We start from the raw sequence: 21,436 nt of genomic DNA on the forward strand, positions 1-21,436 counted from the left end.
CTTACAATATAGTGTGTGTGTAGATATAGATAGAAATATAAAGATGTACATATAGATACAGAAATATATATAGTGTGTGTGTAGATATAAAGATATAGATATATAGATATATAGTGTGTGTGCATATATAAATATAGATATATATAGTGTGGGTATATAGAGATATAAAGATAGATACAGATATATAGATATATATAGTGTGTGTGTATATATAAATATAGATATATAGATATATATAGGGTGTGTATTTATAGATATATAGATAAAGATATAGATACAGATATATAGATATATACATAGTGTGTGTGAGTACAACCTTCTTGGATCCCAGTTGGAGACATCCCACAATTAGGATACAAGAAGATTCACAGGGGATAATGTAGCGAGAAAAAGAAAAACTAGGACGTAACTGAGGGATCTTGAAAATTATCAGCTAGGAGGTACAGTCCATATTCTTTGTGAAGGTTAAACATTGGGAGAGAAGATCTAGAAACAAAGACTGAAAAAAAAATCATGGTAGGCAAAAACCCACCAGTGTTTCGAATGAGAGACAGGGATACCACCGCACAAAGTGTCCATGTGTATGTAGAGCATGTATCCTAGAAAATCAAGGACTTGTGACATTTGCATTCCGTTTTACTAATTTTGATGAACCTGATCACTTTCGTTGAGTCAGGGTGGCACAAAAATAATAATGCATCAGGTGGGACCAATATGAGAAAAGGGGCCTATTTGTAAAGAGCCGTAGCCATTTGCCGATGACCAAGTCAGCCTGCCAAACTGCGGAGACATGTTTGAGGCCACTCTTGACCATTAAGATCATTGACTCTGACTTGAGGTGGGCAGATCCAATCGTATAGCACCCAAGTGACAGTTCCTCCCACCTTGAGGTGTCTGAAGGCTGTGTGTCTCATGGATATTTTCTGTTGTGTCATTTTTCTGTGTATTCTGCTCGAGACATGGAGTGGGCAGGGAGTTTTCTTGATTGCTCACAGACCTCTCTCAGGCTGTATCAAGCCTTCCCTTACCTTTGAGTGGCTTTGAATTGCTCTCTGCACTTTCTCAAGGTTGATCTGGCCATTTCTTCAGTGCAGATGAGTAAATTTCCACATATGGCTTGTAACATAACCAACTGAGAGAACACGTCCAGCAGGGATGCTTCCAAGCCAAAGCCCTAAACAGGTGTTACTGAAAAGGGAGGTACAATGACCTGCAGAGAAAAGAGATGTGCAGTGAAAGTGACAGAATGAAACTTGCTAAGAGTGCAGGCAGGGATGAGGTACAGACGCAGGTCATGTGGCCTGGAGGTCTTAGCACGCAGATGTGAAATATGCAAGGTGCTAGTTGCTGGAAGGGCCACTCCTTCACGGTTTTCTTCCATGAAGACGAAGATGGGTTCTGATAGGCAGACATCTCCTGTCTTTTCTCTGAATCATAGTAGGGGATTCCCAAGCCATTCCCCTCACTGTGCGGTGAACTAAGTGATCTCCTTGACAATTAAAGCCTGAAATTCTAGGAAAGCTTAGGGCAGGGAAAAAGAGAGACGGGGTGAGATTTGTGTGTTTTCTGAGGACTTTGAAATCAGTCCTGGTGCAGTCATGTTTTTTTTTTTTTTAATATAAATTTATTTATTATTTATTTATTTATTTTTGGCTGCGTTGGGTCTTCGTTTCTGTGCGAGGGCTTTCTCCAGTTGCGGCAAGCGGGGGCCGCTCTTCATCGCAGTGCGCGGGCCTCTCACTATCGCGGCCTCTCTTGTTGCGGAGCACAGGCTCCAGACGCGCAGGCTCAGTAGTTGTGGCTCACGGGCCCAGTTGCTCCGCGGTATGTGGGATCTTCCCGGACCAGGGCTTGAACCCGTGTCCCCTGCATTGGCAGGCGGATTCTCAACCACTGCGCCACCAGGGAAGCCCCAGTCATGTTTTGCTATGTTCACGAAATGGTTGCTCAGTGGATGCTGACTGCTGTAACGAGAGTAATGCCTTACACACGTATGAGTCTTCATACTTCTCAAGGCACCTGCATCCTCTTATTTTATCTAGGCAATCCCAGAATAGACGTCTTCCTTTACTGTTGTGGGGCTTTGGGCCAGCTCCAGAACCTCTCTATTCCTTAGTTTCCTCATCTGTAAAATGGAGATAATAATAGGACCTATCTCATGGACCAACTGTGACTCTGTGTCTCATCATTCCTCATCTTACTGAAACTACCTCATGACTTTTCCATCTCTAAAATGGACATAGAGCTAGCGACATGGAGTTAGTTCAGTGTGTTTTCGGAAGATGAAGGTTGGAGAGCAAACAAGAGGGGAACAGATGGTGGGGAGAGAGAACATTTCTTTTAAATTCTATCCAAATTTCTTTTCTTGATGGTGGGCTTGATCTCAGCCCATCTTTGAGGCCTGGATGGTGTTAAGGCTTCACATCATCACCTTTTCTAAGTTTCTTTATGAGCAGTTGGGCTCTGCTCCTTGTTGATTTTCCCATTAGTAAGACTAGTGCAAAGATCAGGGTCAAGACGGTGCCCAAATCTTTCAGCCACGCCCTGCCTTTGCCTCTTTCTTTGAGCAGACCTGATGTGAGGACAGGTCTAGAGATGGATAGTTGCAGTGGAGAGCACAAGGTTCACGAAACCCCAAATAGTTAACTACCTGACTTTTGCAGAAAAACACTTGCTGACTCCTGCTTTAAACACACAGTTCAAATGGTGCCATCTCTGTGACGACTTCTTGACTGCCCACCCCCCAACTCAGATGGATCTCTCGTCTGTAATTCTGTAACAACTCCTATAAGCCTCATTTAGAGCAGTTTTCATCTGGGGCTTTTTAGAAGTAAGCAACAAGCCACAGACAACTCTCAGCAGTCTTCGGATTCCTCTCAACGTATTGCACACAGCAGCCAAGGCGCACAGTAGGAATTCAACACCTGTTTGCTGAATAACATGCACACTGTGTCAGGATTATTGTTTCCATAGCTTGTTAGGCACCTATCTCAAGAGAAAAGAGGATCTTGAGCCTCGAGGTCTCGCTTCTTGTTCTCTTGTGCCACCTTGACCAAAACACTTGTTTCTGAACAGCTGCTTCCTTTGAATGCTGGAGCACTTTTGAAGAGCTGGGTCTAGAATTAACCACTGCTTCTTTTGAAGAGAGCGCATTTCTTTCACTGCTTCCGCTGGGCATCGTGTTCGATGCCCGTGGTGCTCTGTGGTGGATGTGGGGGTGCTGACGCATTCCCTTCCAGAAGTCATCGGGTCTTTGCGTCTGGGTGGGTAGAGGTGCGAGTTAGGAATGCGTGGCAAACCCATTGTTTCACTCCTCCCAGAGCGACCTCATTCTGCCCTTCAGGTCCGCAATACGTTCCTAACTCAAACAAGCTCCTTTCATCCAACTCTGACTCCCCATTAATTGAATTTATCCCAACTGCTCTGCAGGCCGGGCTTGCATCTTTCATCACTCAGACCCCAGACAGCTGCGGGGACCTTCTCTTGCTGTGCTAATACACTGGCTGACCCACTGGGAGTTATGTTGAGGCAGGGCAAGCCCCCAGCTCAAATCTCGACAGCCCTAAGCTCCCAGAGTCCCCCACACCCTCTGCATCTGCCTGAACTTGCTCCTGGCAACCCTGTCTCTCCACACAAGTCGGAACCAGCTGAGGTGGGAGATGAGATGCTCTCTGCCCATGCTTGAGTCCCTCCTCTTCAAGTCCCATGTGATAAGTAACTGGAGATGCTTTGGGTTTACAGGAAGCACTCTGACCTTTGATTCTCTTAACACGTATGCCTTAGCCAGCTTAGGTGGAAGAACGGAATGTAAAGGGATTCCACAGTTTCCATCAGAAATAACAAAATTGAGTGTGTGTATGTGTGTGTGTTTTAAGAGATGCCCCTTTGGTTGCTGCATGAGCAATCTTTTTCATTGTACTTGTTAGAGATTAAATCTCAATAACTTCTTGAAATTAGAGTGGGCTTCCCATCAGCTGAATGGACAGTGGCACTCACCCGCTTCCAATAACAATCCAAGAACGGCCCTACCTTCTTAAGCTCTTATCAGCGTGGTCGTTTTGCTTGAGATCAAATCAGGGCCACATAGAAACTGTCATTTTTCACTTACCGGGCCTTTTGATCCCATTTGGGGTTTATTCGTTTCAAATGAAAAATCCGATTCCTATTGTATACATCTATCCTATAGAATGCTTTTTCATTTTTTTCTGTTAGAGATCAAATCAGAGTTGTCGGTAGTATGGTCATTAGTTATCACCACCAGATTTCGCAGCCGACACCTTGTTTCTGTTCTTACAAAATCACCAGCCTTCTCTGTTGCATAACGATCACTTGCAGTGAAGCTACAGTATGCCTTTCCTGGGTGCTTGGGTGTTAATTTATTTCACAGTTTCCTTTGCAGATATAATCAGAGTCACCTATCACACTCCTGTTCTTCCTTTTATTGTGTTCCTTTGCTATCGCGTTTGTGTGATCTTTTTCTGAAAAAATGACAGCTACTGTTTCTTTGCTCACTCTATCAGTGACTTATATGCTCCATGGCTCCTCTACTGCCATTTAAAAAATATAACATTTTATAGATGTAATCTTAGTTATTTATAACTCAGGTTTTGTTATATGAGAAAATTCCCTAAATGACACCTTGGTTCAAGTACAGTTTTTAAAGACAGGGGGAAATATTCTCTGCAAAAACACCTTCCTCTAAACTGTAAATGAAGGGAAAGCTCTCAGTTGGTAAGACTATAATGCGCGTTTCCTGATTTCTTAGTATATCGAAATGTATGAACATTTTTTTATGTAAACGATCAAATTGAGGTGTTTAATAACATGTTGTTGGAGGAAAAAGAGCTATCCCTTTTGATTTATTTGGATATTTACTGGGTGACTTATAGTACTTTACGTATTAGAATCGGTTTATCAACAGTTAACATTCTAGGTTTTTATATAACCATACTTCAGGTAATAGAGCATTATTAAACTGCAACCAGTGTGTTAGAAATCTGCCGACTGGTAATAAAATTCTTATGTATAACAGCAACTGAGAAATACTGCTGTATATTTATGCAAAGACTGCAAGATAGATGATAGCCAGCAAACTGCAGAGGGCCTCGAAATGCGAATCTACCAGCAGGTGGCGCTGCTCTTCTATAAATGAAACCGTCTACCTGGACTAGTCTAGGTCCTACCCCCACCTCTACTCTGCTTTTTCTTTTCCAGATTCTCTCTCCTTTAGTTCTCTACAATGAATGTCTAAAGCTATGTTCATTTGTTTGTTTGTTGAGGAGATAGTTCTCCAATAAGACAACACCTTTTAATTGCTCAGATTTCCTTAAATTCAACTTGCTTGATTTAATGCTCATTTGGAACAAGTCCTAGTTAAATAAATGTTACTGTTTTAAAAAGGTAACTACACAATACCAGAATCTCACCCCTAAGACTGGATTACCTCTGCCATCTGATCATTGTTATGTGGCAAGTCGCATTTTTAACTACTGTTTATTTATACAGATCAATTCCCTAGGCTTCATTCCATACCAGGATAACGAGGGACATTTTTATGAAGGGGGCTTTTGTACTGGATTAGTGTGCTATATAAAAATAATTTTAATGTAATGCTCTTTCATCAAGAATTACTTTAGAATCCAAGTTAACCAAAGAAGCTTGCTTTTCTCCTTAGGCCAGAACTAAATTTCTGACAAACAGGATCAGAGGTTTTTGGGTTTTTTTTTTTTTTTTTTTCTTTTCCGATAAGGTTATCCACACAAAGACTGATCAACTTGTCAATTTGGGCAACAATGAGTGAAAAAAAAAACAAATATACAAGCAATACTTACTTTTATTTATTTATTTTTTCATCCACGCACAGGTTATTCTTCAATCTTTTAAATTTCTTTAAAGACACAACTACATCTTTTTACTAAGTTTTTTTTTTTTTTTTCCTTTAACCTACAGTACTGCTTTTAAACAGGGTGTTTGTTTATAAACATGGCCTGTTTAGGAGACAATGGATTTGCTGAGGTTATGAAAGGGGAGAATTAAAATACATTCTAAGATGACTCCTATATTTGTTTACTTTCTTTTTTTTTTGTCTTTTTTTTTTTTAAACATCTTTATTGAAGTATAATTGCTTTACAATGGTGTGTTAGTTTCTGCTTTATAACAAAGTGAATCAGTTATACATATACATATGTTCCCATATCTCTTCCCTCTTGCATCTCCCTCCCTCCCACCCTCCCTATCCCACCCCTCTAGGTGGTCACAAAGCACTGAGCTGATCTCCCTGTGCTATGCGGCTGCTTCCCACTAGCTATCTATTTTACATTTGGTAGTGTATATATGTCCATGACACTCTCTCACCCTGTCACATCTCACCCCTCCCCCTCCACGTATCCTCAAGTCCATTCTCTAGTAGGTCTGTGTCTTTATTCCCATCTTGCCACTAGGTTCTTCATGACCTTTTTTATTTTTTTTCCTTAGATTCCATATATGTTTACTTTCTTAATTGTTAAATGCTACCTATCAGACCATAAAGAAATTTGGGTGCAAATATTTTACTCTTTTTGTAAGTTAAAATTTCCAAACCATTAATTTTGGGTATCCAATAGGAATTTTCTCTTTTGAGTTTTTTTTTTAAAAACTTTTTCTAAGCATACTGGGCTAAGGGGTGTAGGTTAAGGATCCAGATGACATCATGTACGTTCTTATTTTATTCATTTATATGCTTTTGACAGAGAAAATCCTGAAATGTTATTGGTTAGGTGAAATCAAGGAGTAGAGGGATTGGCGGGGGAACATTCCTTCTCGGTGAATCCACTTGGAAGCACTGGTTTTGTTGAAAATGGTTTTTGAAGTATTGACTGCAATCAGCTTTCTTGTTAAAGCCAAACGCTGACAGCTTCCCTTCCAGTTCTCTTTATAGGGGGTGGGATCAACGTGAGTAGTTGAAGACAGGAAATAACCATCCCAGTATAAAGGTTGGATTTACCGGGCTGGGCTATGAAGAAGCAGCCTTGTGAGTTTCACAGACCCCTTTCCCAGGCATTAAATAACTTTATTTTCCTGGCAAATATACTCTCTAGAATAAAACCGAGACCTCCAATGGAACCTGACCCTTGCCAGCGTCCTCCTCCTTATTAGTACCATGCACATATGTGTGCATCTTATCTTGGACCCTTATAACTTTGAAGTGGCCAGAAAGGAAGTGGGCTGAGTTAGGGGGATTTCTGATAGACTTTTCCAAGATGCAAACCACCCACTGTCCTCTCTGAATCTGAGTATTGAAATCTAAGGAAAAATAACTTTCAGAAGAGTCAGATTATTACCAAGCATTATCCAAATTCTGCCATCTGGAGTTTAAAGCTTTACAGTATCTGCCCCCTATATCCCCCAGCTATGCCCTCAACTAAACCTTCCTGCTCCAGCCAAATTGCTTTTCTTATAGTTCCTGAGCTTAGTGCCTCCCCACCTCCTTGCCTTTGCTCCAGCTGCCCCCCCCCCCACCTAGCATGCCCTTCCCACCCTTTGCTGCTCCCCCCTAGTTTATTCAGCATCATAGCTTAAGGACCCCAGCACGCCAGGGCCTATGTTTGGTTCTGGGGATACACAGGTGAATAAGGCTGGCATCTCTCTCCATCCAACTCTTGTTTCCAGTCTTATTTTCCCTAACCACCCAGGCCTACTAGCACTTATTATCTACGACATTTCATTTAGCCCTCACCTGACATTATCATGCAACACTTTTCATACTGTTATTTCATATAACTTGTGAATTTTATATAGATATACATGCATCTTTAACGCAGTTGTCTCATTTCTCCAGCTAGCCTTGTGGTTCTCTTTTATTGTGCATCGTTAAAAATTGAGTTTTGAAAAAAAAGAAAAAGCAATGCCCAGCCCCTAGCCCCTCAGGATTTGTGTTGAATTGGTCTGGTGTTCTGTAGAGTTCTCCAATCCATTTTATAGAAAGGCAGAGTTGAGAACCACTGAGCTGGACCACACTTTCCTTGGACCAGGAATCCTGCTTTTCCTATTCGGTAGTGCTTTGGGGTTGAGTGTGGTAGGAAGTTCTGGATAATTATTTGTGGCTGTAGGGTTATGAGGCCTTCAGTCCATGGCTGGTTCCTATGATATCTGTCAAGTAACAGAAGAGAGCATTAAGCCCAGAACCATTACAGAGCAGAGCTGAAAAACTCCTATGCTTAATTAATGCCAATCCTCCAGAAGGGGAAGAGTCTTGCCAAGGCCACACATTTGATCTAAGCCGGGACTAGACCCTAGAGCTCCTCACTACTAGGCTGTGCTTTTTCCCTCTGCAATGCCACCTCTCTGGCAGCAAGGAACTATTTCTTAGGAACTTTACTAAGGGCTCAGCACCATTGAGAGATTCACAGGTGGGGAGACCACGTAAAGGAACTTATAAGTCTAGTTGGGGAGGACACGTGGAAATGGAAAACAAATTATAATGCAAAAAAAATGAGATGTCAGTCAGAGGGGTGTGAGATGAGAAGTGCCAAGGCACTTTAAAGAAAGGAGGGATTCTACCTTGCTACAGTCATCTGGGAAGGCTTCCTGAGGAAGCAGGCTAACCTGTCTCTTGATGGGTGTTGATGGGTGGATAGAGTAGGGAGGAAAAAGGAAGATCTGGTGGGAAGGAATAGAGGAGTTGCTACCCCTCTATCCCATCATCCCCCTGCCCCTCCCATCACCTCCCAAGTACGTGCCCCAACCCCATGACCTCCCACTTGAAGGGAAAAAGCCCCTCACAAGCAGGCAGCATGAATTTCCTGTAATTTAGAGGGAACAGTGGGGTTTCTCCACATTTCCGTCTGACTTTCATTTGTTATTGCTCTGAACGGTCCCAGCCTTCTTCAGTTGAGGCCCATTTAAACATTTTCTGGCTTTTCTTGTTTTTATGGCACTTGGCATAGCCTAATTATTTTGACCCGAGCAGTTCCTTGGGACCATATGCAATATGGGACAAAGGTGACCATCGAACAGGATGCAGAGAATGGGGATGGGGGTGGTGAATCTCACCCCATTCTAGCGCCTGGATAACAGGTAAGTTGCTTGGGGCAGAGGAGAGATAGTGAACCCGTTTGAGTAGAACAAAGTCAAAAGAAAGCAGATTGGCACTGTGGAGAAGGATCCGATGACAGAGAGCTCTAATTGCTTTGATTTCTCAAAGCCAAGATAATGATGGGTAACATTTATCAAGAGCCTGCCAGGAACTCTTCTAAGCACTTTTCAATCTATTCTCTTTTTTTTCACTTTTTTTCACTCTATCCTCACAACAACCCTCTGGGGAAAGTACTCTGATTATTCCCATCTTATAGGTGAGAAAAATGAACTTAGGCAATTTACCAAATACCCAGGTTCAGACCTAACAGCCCACAGGTTTCAAGGCCTGGGTGCTTAACCGCTACCCTCACCGCAGCTCAATATGAGTTGACGTATGTAGAGGGACCTTCCAGCCTGACAATGCTCATCTCAGGGGTAGCACACGTGAGTGCCATTGGAGTCAGAGCCAGAGATGCTACCATGGGGTACCTGCCATATGACTGGGGGGTCCAGGAGGCAGCCTGGGGCTATTTTAGCAGCTGGTAAGCTCATGTCCCCTGAGACAGTTCCCTTCCTGGAATGGGAGCCTAGTCTTCTGCAAGGTTTTAAGACAGAAGTGAGAAACCCAGATTTTTATGGATAATCTTCAGACTTAAAGATTGTCCTGCATATAAGATCCGATGGAGCAGTGGCAGGGTGGTGTCAAGCAGAGCACACCAAGACAGTATTTATCCTCAGACTGTCAGCATGTGGCCGCTGGTTATCTTCATTTATCCCACAGCATCTCCAGATCTTGGTGTCCTCATCTGTCCAGCAGGGATCTTGTGACCTTAGGGTGTTGAGTAACTTGGCTGAGATCAGAGCTCTAATGAGAGTTGGAGCTAGAACTTGGACGGTTGCCCTGACTCTAGAAGCCCATATCCTCATGCTATCCTCACGGGCAGAATTCTGACAGCAAATGATGTGGATTAGAAGTCACCAGACCTGGCTGCTTCTGGGTCTGCATATTAGTATAGCCTTGAGCCCAAAGAGGGTGAGGTCTGCTCACCCCTAAACCTTGTCCGGCCCTGCTTCTGCATTCCATACCATGTTCTCTAACTGTGTTGACCAGCAAGGGCCCCACCGTGCACTAGCATTTTAAAATGTTGCAGAGACTATGTCTGAAGATAAATTATAGTAGAATACAGATAATGATTTTATAGTTTGAGAACATCTTTAGAAGGTGACTGTGCCCTTAAGAAATATACTAAATGCTGTGTTTAGTGTAAAATCATAATCCAGACTGGTCCTTACCTCCCAAGGTTAAAAGCATACAGTATTTCTAAAGTGTTCTGACAGGACATTCTTCATCGGGCCATGCAGTACACTTGGGTTGCACTAAAAACCCATGCATTTTACCTTTATCTGAGTTTCAGAGAAAGTATCAGTGCGACCATCTGGAATACATATTAGAATGCTAGGGGGCTCTTGACAAAACTGGCTCAGTGGCAGATATGGTGTTTATGGATGAGCCGATAATAATAATGATATTAATAATAATAATAATGGTCCTTATCTGTATAGCGTCTTAAAACAATTTCACATACACACAATTAGATTCTAGGCTGATCTTCAAATAGAATCATTGGGGCAAGCATTAATTCTAAAAACGTAAACAGCAAAGTGACAATGGAAATGAAAATATGATTGACATTTTCTGCCAGTCATGTTTATTTGAAGCTGTTTAGGGGGAAGAAAAACAAAAAGAGAAGGAAGGTAACAATTCAGTCAACACATATAAGCAAATAAAAACTTTTACCCCAAAGTGGAAATGTAAATCAATATTGTGTTCAGCAGGAGAATTTGATGTGAGCTGTGAAATTAAGTCCGGGAGAGACCTGACCCTTTCTCTCTCTTCTGTTTCTCACCCTGGGCTGGTGGCAAATCTCAGATTCCTGAGGCTGCATGATCTTTTCTCCACTCCTTCGGGTGTCTGACAATTTGTAAATCCACCAGGAAGCCTTTCTTGCAAAGATTTTCCTGAACAATCTCATGCAAACAGCATGAAGTGATCAAAGAATAATTCATGTTTTATATTTGCCTTGTCCAGTTTGGAACAAGGGAGCATATAGACACACATGCAGAGACAAACTAAGGTAACTTCTCTTTAATGACAGGCAGGGTGGCAGAACCAGCACCTAGAACACCCTTGAGAAATGGACAGGGCAGGGCTGGGACCAGAGTGGGAAGAACGAGGCACTTGCTTTGGGCACCAAATTTAAGGGGCACCAAAAACCTCAGTCATCAAGAAAAATAATAGTTCAATGCAGTAGTTTTTTAAAAAATCAAAATGCAAAAATTATCCATGATGAATATAATGTCAGAATTTAAAATAAAGACAGGATAAATAGCGATTTTAATGCTGGCAATTAAGTACGGAATTTCACAAGTCAGTAGGGGTTAGAATAACAAATGGCACCTCTGCCATCTATGTGAGCACTTGATGTGCACCAGGAACACTGTTCGGTACCTTACAGGCATTTTCTCTTGATACATTTCAGAGGGACCCAATTTGTCCTCCAGTAAATCCAAATCTATTTGATAATAAACTATATTAGAGAGTTCCTTTACAGGCTCCATAAATTCCATTACAGTCCATTTTGTCTTTGTTAAACATATGAGTTGAAAATTACAATCCCTTTATTCACAATGATCATTTTAGACACACAGCTCAAAAAGATCAGCATTAACTTTAAAAACTATATTAGCATGCTTGTATCTATTAAGAACCATTGCTTTGTAGGCTCTAGCGATGATTTTTATTAAGTATACTGCGGGAGGGGGAAAAATCAAGGATAATTATAAATTCATAAATACATCATTCATTGGCATAAAGTGATTTGCATGGGATGGATGCAGAATTATCTATTTCCTCAGGAAAATCTCAGAGATGTTCTGATTAAGCCCATAATCTAGTCTATGTGAAATTCTAGCCAAACTGATGGGGCACATTTTCTTTTCTGAAACTACCTTTGATAAGAAATGCATTACAAACTCATCAGTTTGGCTTCCTGTTAACAAAAAGACAGCAGCCGTCTGGATCATTCTGGATTCACAGTGAAACTGCCACACCATGTATCCTCCAAGTAAAGCTGTGCAAGTTTGACAAGGGGCAGATGAATCCAGGAGTTACTGTACAGGGCTTTAAATCTATGCGGCAGCTGACGGTTGAAATAATCATCTATATATCGCTCTGAGCTAACTGGGGAAAGGTTGACACTGTATATTTTCAACAGATCTAGTCTAATGTTTAATCTTTTGTCTTGGATGGGCTCTTGCTCGGTGGGCTTGGAGCACACACTGACAGCTCCAAGGAATTGCTCATGGTGGATGTGGTTTGCCTTCATTATCGACGTGCACAGTGGATGAATCTAACTTAGCTTGCATTGGAAAACGGGAAACTCACCTGACTGGTCTCCCCCAGTACAAGGGGTTCTGCAGGACAAATAGCAGGTTGGGTGGGAAGGACGTTCAAGTCTCTGAACTACCTCCATCCCTCCCGAATTCCCCACAGCTGTGCACTTAAAGTGAGTTCTGTGTGTGTTGCTTTTATTGTCTGGCTGTCTCAGCAGACGGGGGAGAGCATTGTCCTTTTTGAAAACTGGAAAGCTAGGGCAATGTGAGAAGGTACATGAGATAGCCAAGGTTTGCTGATACATACATCAGCAAGCCTTGGCTATCGAGGACCAGCTAGTAAATATGTTACACTTTGTGGACTTCACGGTTGCAATCGCAATTATTCGACTCCGCGTTGTAGAGTGGAAGCAGCCGTAGATGCCAGGTAAACAAACGACTGTGGCCATGTTATGAGAAACTTTCTTTGGAGCCACTGCAATTTGAATTTCATATCATTTCAATGTGTTACGAAATATTATTCATCTTAGATTTTTTCGCCCTAACCATTTAAAAATGTAAAAACTATTTTTAGCTCATAAGCTTTACAGAGATATGTTCCAGAGTATAGTTTGCTGATCCCGGAACTTGAGAAACATAAAAAGAAAGAAGGCAGCTGTTGGTGCCAGGAACTTGGCAGATTTCATCCCTATTCTGCAACTCAGCCCCACAAACATGTACTGCATGTGTCAGGGCTACAAGAAGGAGTCAGGTACGCTTTTTGGCCTCAAAGTCTTTGCCATCTTGTTGGTGTTGGGAGTAGGGCAGAAGGAGAGAAGGAAAGGAAAGTTGAGAAGAGGCTGTTTGGGTTGAACTCTTGTACAATTTTTTTCTGTTTGATTCAAAGTAGAAGTTTTCTTCTACTGCCTTCCCAATCTCCAAACTCCATAACGATAAGTCAAATAAATTCTTGCATTTCTCATTTCCATTATGTATTCGCTTTTAGATTTCCCTTGTTCTTTTCTGTGTCTCATCTCTGAGAAGCTAATACCGAGTGATCTTTGCTTGAGACTCTTCTTTGCCCTTGAGGTGATGGAGACAGTCTGTTCTAAGAAAAGAAGAAAGAAAAGAACCAAAGGCAACCAGATCTTCAAAAGGACTTTTCTACCACATACTGAGCAGGGCAAGAGCATTGGGCAGGTTATAATGACAGCTCAAGTTTTTAGTAAAGATATTTTAGCTAAGATTCCAGATACAGGGGATTTTGATGAATGTTGGGCTCTATCCAGGATACATATAGAACATGAGGCTATGGTCTGGGATGGGGTGTGTGAGTACAGCAGGTACATCTAATCCACCAAATTTGATTCTCGAAGATCTGTTAGGCCACAGTATTTCTGTAGAGAACATTGCAATCCAGGTCATGTGGATTCTGTTCATATATTTGTAGCGTATTTCTCCTCTCTCCCATGCAGGAGCTGAATTCTCTCATTACTCTGTGTTGATGGACTCAAACTTAACACAATTCAGGTTTCCTAGGCAGTGAACAGAGCCAGAAATATACCCTGTGATTAACTTCTACATAACCTATTGTTCCTTAAAGTCTCCCTCCCCATTCTCCTGTTAGCTCCACAAAAGCCAGAAAGGAAAAACCTCCAACAAGCCTCCCCTTCCCTGCCCCCTCAGCCTACCGTGGGGTGCTTCTCCCTGTGCCTGGGCTCTGGCAGCTTGGCGGTTCTTTCCATCCTCGTTTTACATAATAACAGGTCGTTGTTGTTTCCTGCCTACATCCTCTAGGTTTTCCAAATAAATGCATTTGCTGTTTCTCAGCTAGAAGTTGTGAATTTACCCTGCCTGATAATGTATATGGTAAAGTGATGGTTCAGTTATAGTTTTATATATATATTGTGTTGGTGATATTATTATTATTGTTGGCATTGCTTTTGATAGGGAACAACCTTCATTTTTTAATTATCTGTGTACTAATATTCACCATGATCTTTCAAAACAAGTAAGCTTTTTTTTTTTTTGGATTGATTTTATCAATAATACTTCAAAGTCTTCACCAAACTTCTTGGTGATATATGTTGTCCCAAGGTTGTCAGACCTGAAACTCTAATTCAGAGGATATACCCACTTTAACTTCCCCGTGTTCTGATCTCGAGCTGCCCACTGACCCTGTAGGCGTAGAACTTGGCCGCGATGCCTGTCTCACCCTTATCTTAGCTGCACAACCTCACAGATGGGCCCATGGCATTCCCCACTGGGAGATTCATGCTAAAACAATAGTCAGGTGCTCCTTTACAGCAGTTATAGGACCGAACTCACAGTATGGGTTATTTGTCTGGCATTTGTTGTTCTTGTTCTTGTTGTTTTGCCTTCATTGCTTATGGAAATATTCATACCCTCTCACCGGTCTGGTTTGAGTGACAGACAGCCAGGATTCTGGTAGTCTATCACTGTAAGACAGGAAACATCCCTCTGTAAAAAGGGTGCCGTTCTGTGCTGCAACCCAGGGATTGCTCTTTCCTGGCCACGTTGTAAGACCTTGGAGTTAACTAGCCCAGATTTCCTGGTGAAAGTCTTAAGCAGTTGTACTAGAGAGAGGTTGGCTCAGCTTGGAAGTTTTGTCCATTGTGAATTACTTTATTGCAAAATGACTGTACTCCTATGACTTACATGATTTTTCTTGGGGGGATGAGCAGTTTGATAAACCCACAGGAAACAGGAAGCACACTGTTCAATCTCTAGTCCAACGATTTCATAAATTGCCGTTTTCAGTAAAACAACATTCACATCCTGCAAGGCTGAAAACACACACCCGATTTTCACTGACGTCACTCATGATACAAGGAGATGCTACACATCTCCCTTTCCTAGGAGTGGCAAACCCCTGGCATTTAATGCAAGTTAGGCAGCGATATCACAGCCAAGGGGGCTGACCAAGCCAGCGGTTTGAGATGAAAGCGAGAGTTTCACATTGAGGGTTGATGAGTTGGACTATAATGATTATTCAGTAAGATGCATTTTTAGCAGGTTTCAGGAGAATGATGGGTCTGGTCTTCCTGCAAAACTGAGTTTTCTGTGCCTGTGTATGTCATAGGGGAGAAGGGAACTCTGTATGTCTGAGGAAATGATAACACACACAAGATTGTCTGTGACGTATTATCCCATCTGATGTTGATGACATAACACAGCAAAAAGAATTTCAAGAAGTCATCAGGGGAAAAGAAAAGAAAGACCCTGCAATTCAGCTGTGAGGGAGGAAACTTCCATTTTAATTTAAGACTATGGTCCTAGTCAATGTTAAAACTGGTTTGGAACTTTTCTAATGAAAAATTTCACCAAGGATTAATTTCGGTTTCCTTTTCTTGTTATTGTTTGGCAGTCAAGGTTGGAGCTAGATCACGCTATCCCAAAGACCCGTTTGAGTTCAAGAACACAACTCACAATTCTCGGCTTGTGACCGAGCCAGATGAAGGAGTTTTGGAATCCATCCCAATTTTTAATAACTGCACCCCTCCATGTTCTACTTTAACATGCTGAGCTCAGTGGGAGAAGAAAGATGTACTACTGTGGATTTCAGCATGCATTTAGCTTGCTGGGCAGCAAAATACCAAAGAGAAAACCCATAAAAAACAATAAATAATCATTAAAACTACCCTAGCCCCAAACTAGCAGCTTGCACGAGACTTCAGTCGGAAGCCCCGTTAGCTAGATGCATTTGCGTTCAGGCCACTTTGCATGCCTCTTACTCTGAGTGATTCCAGTGTGAATATGACGTTACTAATGATCTGCTAAGTGTGTACAGATGTGGGTTTCTCCAGATGTGGTGATTAATAACGTAATGGAGATAGCCAGTTGACTCATGTTTGTGGGTTGTTTGCCTTTTATTACGTTTCCGAGTTAATTTGCTTTGAACTATTTTTTAACTGCAGCCAACAAACTCATCTTTAAGTCTCAAAGGGCATCACTCCCCTAAACCCTGTTGAGGAAACAGGGAAAAAGGAATGTGCCCCCAGGCTGGAGCTGAGCATTGGGTCCATCATGGGTTAACACTGGACTACTCAGGAAAGTTGGAATTGTTGCCCCATTTTACTCGAAGTACCCACAAAGAGGCATTGGTGAACCTTGACACAGTGTTTGCAAGCTAACTAGGCCAATAAAGAGAGGGATTTCTCTTTTTAAAAAAATCCAGTAAAGTATATGATCATCTTGAAGTGAGCCCAGAGTTCTGGCCAGTGTTTCTAGAAGATGTTGCCTTGCTTTTGCTTAAAAACAGAATGCTGATGAAAAGTTGAGTAAAATGTTGTTACAGATGTTCAGCTCTGCATTAAGGCTGTTGGAATTACCACCACATCTTAAATCAATCCCCAGAACATTGTCTGGAGGTTATGTCATTGAAATAATGAATCCTCTTTAGTCAAGTATAAGCAAACATGTTAAAACATCATTGTAACTTTAAATTAAATTCCAGCGCAAACCAAGGGATCTGAAAGCTCATTAGACTTGCCTGACATTTTTCTAGCACTGAGTCTTCCCAAACTGTAAAACTGTTAGATTCGGTGCCTATTAGACAAGCGAGCACTGGGAAGTTACAACAGCACATTAAGTGTTATACTTAGGGATGTGCAAAAACAAGCCCTTGAATTTTATTAGTATTCTGAGATTGGATGGAGTTCAGCTCCTATAAAAATTCCACATTGGATTCCTGAACTTGTTTGTGTTTTAAAGAAGCTGGTAAGTCAGGTTCCTTTGAAAGATCTAATCTTCCTACGGCTACCACAGCAGGACGACTCTAGTGGAAATGCTGGAGACAGGGGTGTAGTGTAATTAGCCAGAAACCAGGCTAACTACGAACCTGGAAACGTGCGTTGGCGTGAGGTAGCGGCCCATTCCTTCAATACTTGTCTTTCATGAAAGTAAATTTAAGTCTCCCTTTTAATTCCATTTTTATTCCTCTCATGTAGTCACAGAAGCCATGAAATGAAAATTATATTTTATAGCTTAACTAAAAGTTTTCCTTGATCTGCTTTCTTTAAATATGCAGAAATTGATAGAATCCATATAAAAGGATAATAATTAAATATGGTTTATATCCTACTTAGGAGACAGAAGTTATCACTGCTCCCCTTGTGGGATCTAAGCCGTATGTAATGGTCTCCATTACACAACGTTCGTATATTTAAGCCGGAGACATTTCCCCCCATCTCTTCAGGGAAAAGATCTGCATTTCCAGGCCATGAGTGCAGGAGGAAACCTTTGAACATGCGTTTCATTTAAGAGAACAAATCCCAGTTTAAATGCAGTATGATTATGATGGATGATCTTTCTGAGTTGCGATGGAAATAAATCGTTTCCTTGCGTAGAAGGAGACCTGACTTTAAGCACCAGAACAAGGTGTTTCCCTGGAGCTGGCGAACAGGTATTAACTTGCCAGCCTTCCATCTGAAGATCACTGCAGGTAAACAGACAGTGACAAGGTGCAAGGTTAATGGGCACTTAACCGGAGAGGGTTATGTATCGTTGGCCCAGTGCAAATGGGAAAAGAAAAGTTAAGAAAAAGACTCTAGCAGAAATGCCAGTGAGTGTGACTTCTTAATGACTATAGACTCATTGTATAATTAGACAAAACCATGGCAACATCTGGTGGCCTTGAATAAAGCTAGCCACATAGACTAGGTTAGCTAAAAGACCTTTTTGGATATCACACAAGAAGGCTTGTGTGATAGAGAAGAAAAGAATTTCCACCTCCTACTAGATCAATTCACATGCACACATGTTATTTAGTACATCATGCTACTCAACTAATCTAGGTCATCCTGAACACAGTGCAACCATTGCAAGTGGTCCATATTAAAAGATGACCTTGTATTATGGGGGTAGTCAGTGCAAGACTTCTACCCCATCCTAAGGTGGGGAAAGTGCAAAAGTACACTTACACACACACACACATTCTCTCTCTCTCTCTCTCTGTCTCTCTCAATCTCAATCTCAATCTCACTGCCTTTCTACCCCATTATTGCCTGAGATGCCTGGCCCCCTATCCTATGAAAGGAAGACGAATGCAGGTCAAGCTCAGAGTGCCTGTTTGCTTGCTGAGAGATGCATATCACCTCTAAGTGATTTTTTTCAATACCATTTATGTGGCTTGTATTTATTTCCTTTAATCTTTTAAGTGCTATTTAGTCTCTATGTGATTTGCTGTGGATACTCTGTTTCTGATAAGATGCGATATCGCCCCCGGCCACATAGTTCCTGCCTGGAGCCCTAAGTGACTGATACGGTTACAGCCTGAGCCTGGCCCTCTCGGGGGACAGGACGGGGGGAGCAAGTGGTAGCGTGTAAGGGCTGTGGGCATTTGCAGGTGCTTTTTTGCCTTCATTTCTTCTGGTCATGCCCTCATCTCCACCCGCATTCTTGTTCCCTCTCCCTGTGTCAGCCAGAAGTTAGACAACCCCAGACTGACCGTAGAATAAAGGAGTGTACCAAGAGTGATACCTTGAAACAGATTTGGAGGGTCGTTGGATAACTATTATCTCTTTGGAACCATGTATCATAACACACTAAATGTTATTTAGGGTTTTCAGGGAAGTACCATATCATGCATGTTCTGATGTGGGTCTTCCTGGATAATATCAAGTAGCTGAGATGGCATTTCCTCCCCCCACCTCAGCCTTGCACACCTTTAACATATATCAAGCTTCTTTTGATGTTCTCGCTGCTAATATTTCTCTTCTTAGCTTTAAGGTAACTGCGTGTGATTTCGAGTTTCAGGGGTGCTTCCTCCCCGTCTGTGTTGCAGTCAACAATAAGAATCCGAGGATCCTATTTTTCCTTCTTGACATTACAGCTTTAGCCTGTATTGTGGGGCGTGGGGAGAGGAAGACTAGGATTTTGCTGCTGGTGCCCTTGGGTGACAGGCTGGGCATGCATCTGCTAATTATCAAGCAGCTCTCTTAAAAAGAAACGTGATACAGGCTAATACATCTCCAAAGCTTATTAGTGGGTGTCTTTGGGCAAAAGCAGTAGAGTGTGCCGTGTTGTTTGTGAGCAGAACTTTGGATCGCTTAGTGATCTCTGTGGTTTAGACATTTGGACAACAGCCTGTGGTTTCCAGTCCCCTCTGCTGCCCTCCTCCCCTGCCCCTCCTCAGCGATGACAGCATTCAGTGGCCACCTCCTCCTTCGTTTGGGCGCTCTTCTCCGGCCTGGTTCTGCAACCTTGCAGCCCCTTCCTCCCATCTTGATGAATTAAGAAAGGATCCCATGCACGCAGGCCCTCCCTCTTGGGAGGTAGAGGGACGAGAGCTGAGTTGGGCTGGGATTCTTGAACCAGAACATACCAATGTTCCCAGTCTTGACTGACTGAAACATTGGCTGTTAAGGCCTCCAATCCCTGCCTCCTTGCAAGGCTCTTTCCTCTGGCATGTAGGAATTAGGACCTGGTTACATTGGTCCATTTGCAGAAGCAGCCAGCTGGCAGCTCTTATGCTGCTGCTTCAAATACAACTTTATTTCTGATTTTGGTTACAAGAAAACCTATTTGGTTACCCAGCAAAACAAAGTAACCAAAAAGAAATTCTAAGCAGAATGATGGAGTGTTCCTATATATATATACATATATATATATATATATATATATATATATATATATATATATATATGTATGTATATATATACACACACACATATATATACACACACACGCATGTGTGTGTGTGTGTGTATATATATACACACATACATGTATTGGTGTACAGATAAATTATAATTTCTTTTCTCTCTAATGGCAGGGTGTTTTCACACTGTTTTAGTCTGTTTAAATTGCATGTTCAAACGCTGGAGTGTCAAGAGGTGATGCTCTCACCTTTTCTAAGCCGGCCTCTTTGACTAACGCATTGGTCTTTGTCATTGGGTCCTAAGAGATGGCCATGAGTTCCTAGTGAGTGACTGAGCCGTGCGTGTGTGTCCTTTGATATCTTGCCTGTATTGCACAGTCTGCCCTCAAGCTGTTCATAATCTCATGAGCTGCCTGTATTTCCAGTTGAAGATGAGCAGCCGTCAGCACTGTCACCCAAAAAAAAGCAGCGCAACGGAGGCATGCGGAACTCACCCAGCTCCTCGCCCAAGCTGATGAGGTAAGGAGAGGGGCCCGGGCCCCGCGGTGGGGCCCCCTCTCGCTGCATCTCCTGTCCCTGCCCCCTCCCCACCCTGCCAGGCCCAGAGGCTCCCCTCCCCAGCAGGCTCGTGGCGGAGGAGGGGACGAGATCGTTAGGTGGCTTCTTAAAGGCTGAAGTATTTATTCTGTCAGCTTGTCAGCAGTTAATGATAGAGCTGAAAAAATTCTGTCATGAAAAACAGTTTGAAAAGCTGTTTGAAAAATACATAGGCTTTAAAGTCTGAGCTGTCACCAAGTCCTGTCTATGTGTAGTTCCTAAACAGCAGTGGCACTAATGACAGCGGCAGCCAATCAGAGGAACCCATGTGGTTAGATTGCCTCCAGCAAGTCTCTTTCTGCTGGAGTCTCTCCGAGGACTGTTTTCTGTACTTAAGGCCATATGTGAGATGTATCATCACAATCAAAAATGAACCTGAAGATTACCTTCTCTTTATCCTGTCGATTGAAATCAAATTTCTGTTAATTGATTTTGACTGATAAAAAAGTCTAATAATCTGTGGACTTGCCAAAGCAAAGTTCAAAAGTAATCCAGTTCTGCTCAGGCTAAAAGCAATATTAATTATGAAATAGAGCGTGTGTGCACTCTTTTTCTCTCTCTTTCTCTTTCTCTCCTCCCTCCCTCTCTCCCTCCCTCTCTCCCTCCCTCCCTCCCTTCCTCCCTTCCTCCCTCCCTCCCTTCCTCCCTCCCTCCCTCCCTTCCTCCCTCCCTTCCTTCCTTCTTTCCTTCCCTCCTTCCTTCTCTTCTTTCTATCTTGACTGCAGCTTCCTCTAGGAAATGGCAAGTGAAGTCAATTTTCAATAGAATTCTGTTGGATCCTCTTCTTGGAAT

General features: G+C 42.3%; 1 protein-coding gene across 12 annotated transcripts in view; it reads left to right on the forward strand.

Annotated features, from left to right (window-relative positions):
• Window positions 1-21,436, forward strand: part of KCNMA1 (potassium calcium-activated channel subfamily M alpha 1) — a 751,400-nt gene that overhangs the window by 630,259 nt on the left and 99,705 nt on the right. For all 12 annotated transcript variants that reach the window (XR_014253611.1, XM_082425676.1, XM_082425678.1 and 9 more), the window contains one exon: window positions 20,473-20,566. Coding sequence is in view for 11 of the 12 variants with exons in the window: in XM_082425676.1 (XP_082281802.1) it covers window positions 20,473-20,566 (94 nt within the window). In the remaining variant the exon portion in view is untranslated. The remainder of the gene's footprint in view (window positions 1-20,472; window positions 20,567-21,436) is intronic.

The sequence above is a fragment of the Balaenoptera physalus genome (genome assembly GCF_965194825.1).
Source record: "Balaenoptera physalus genome assembly, chromosome: 14".
Classification (NCBI taxonomy): Eukaryota; Metazoa; Chordata; class Mammalia; order Artiodactyla; family Balaenopteridae; genus Balaenoptera; species Balaenoptera physalus.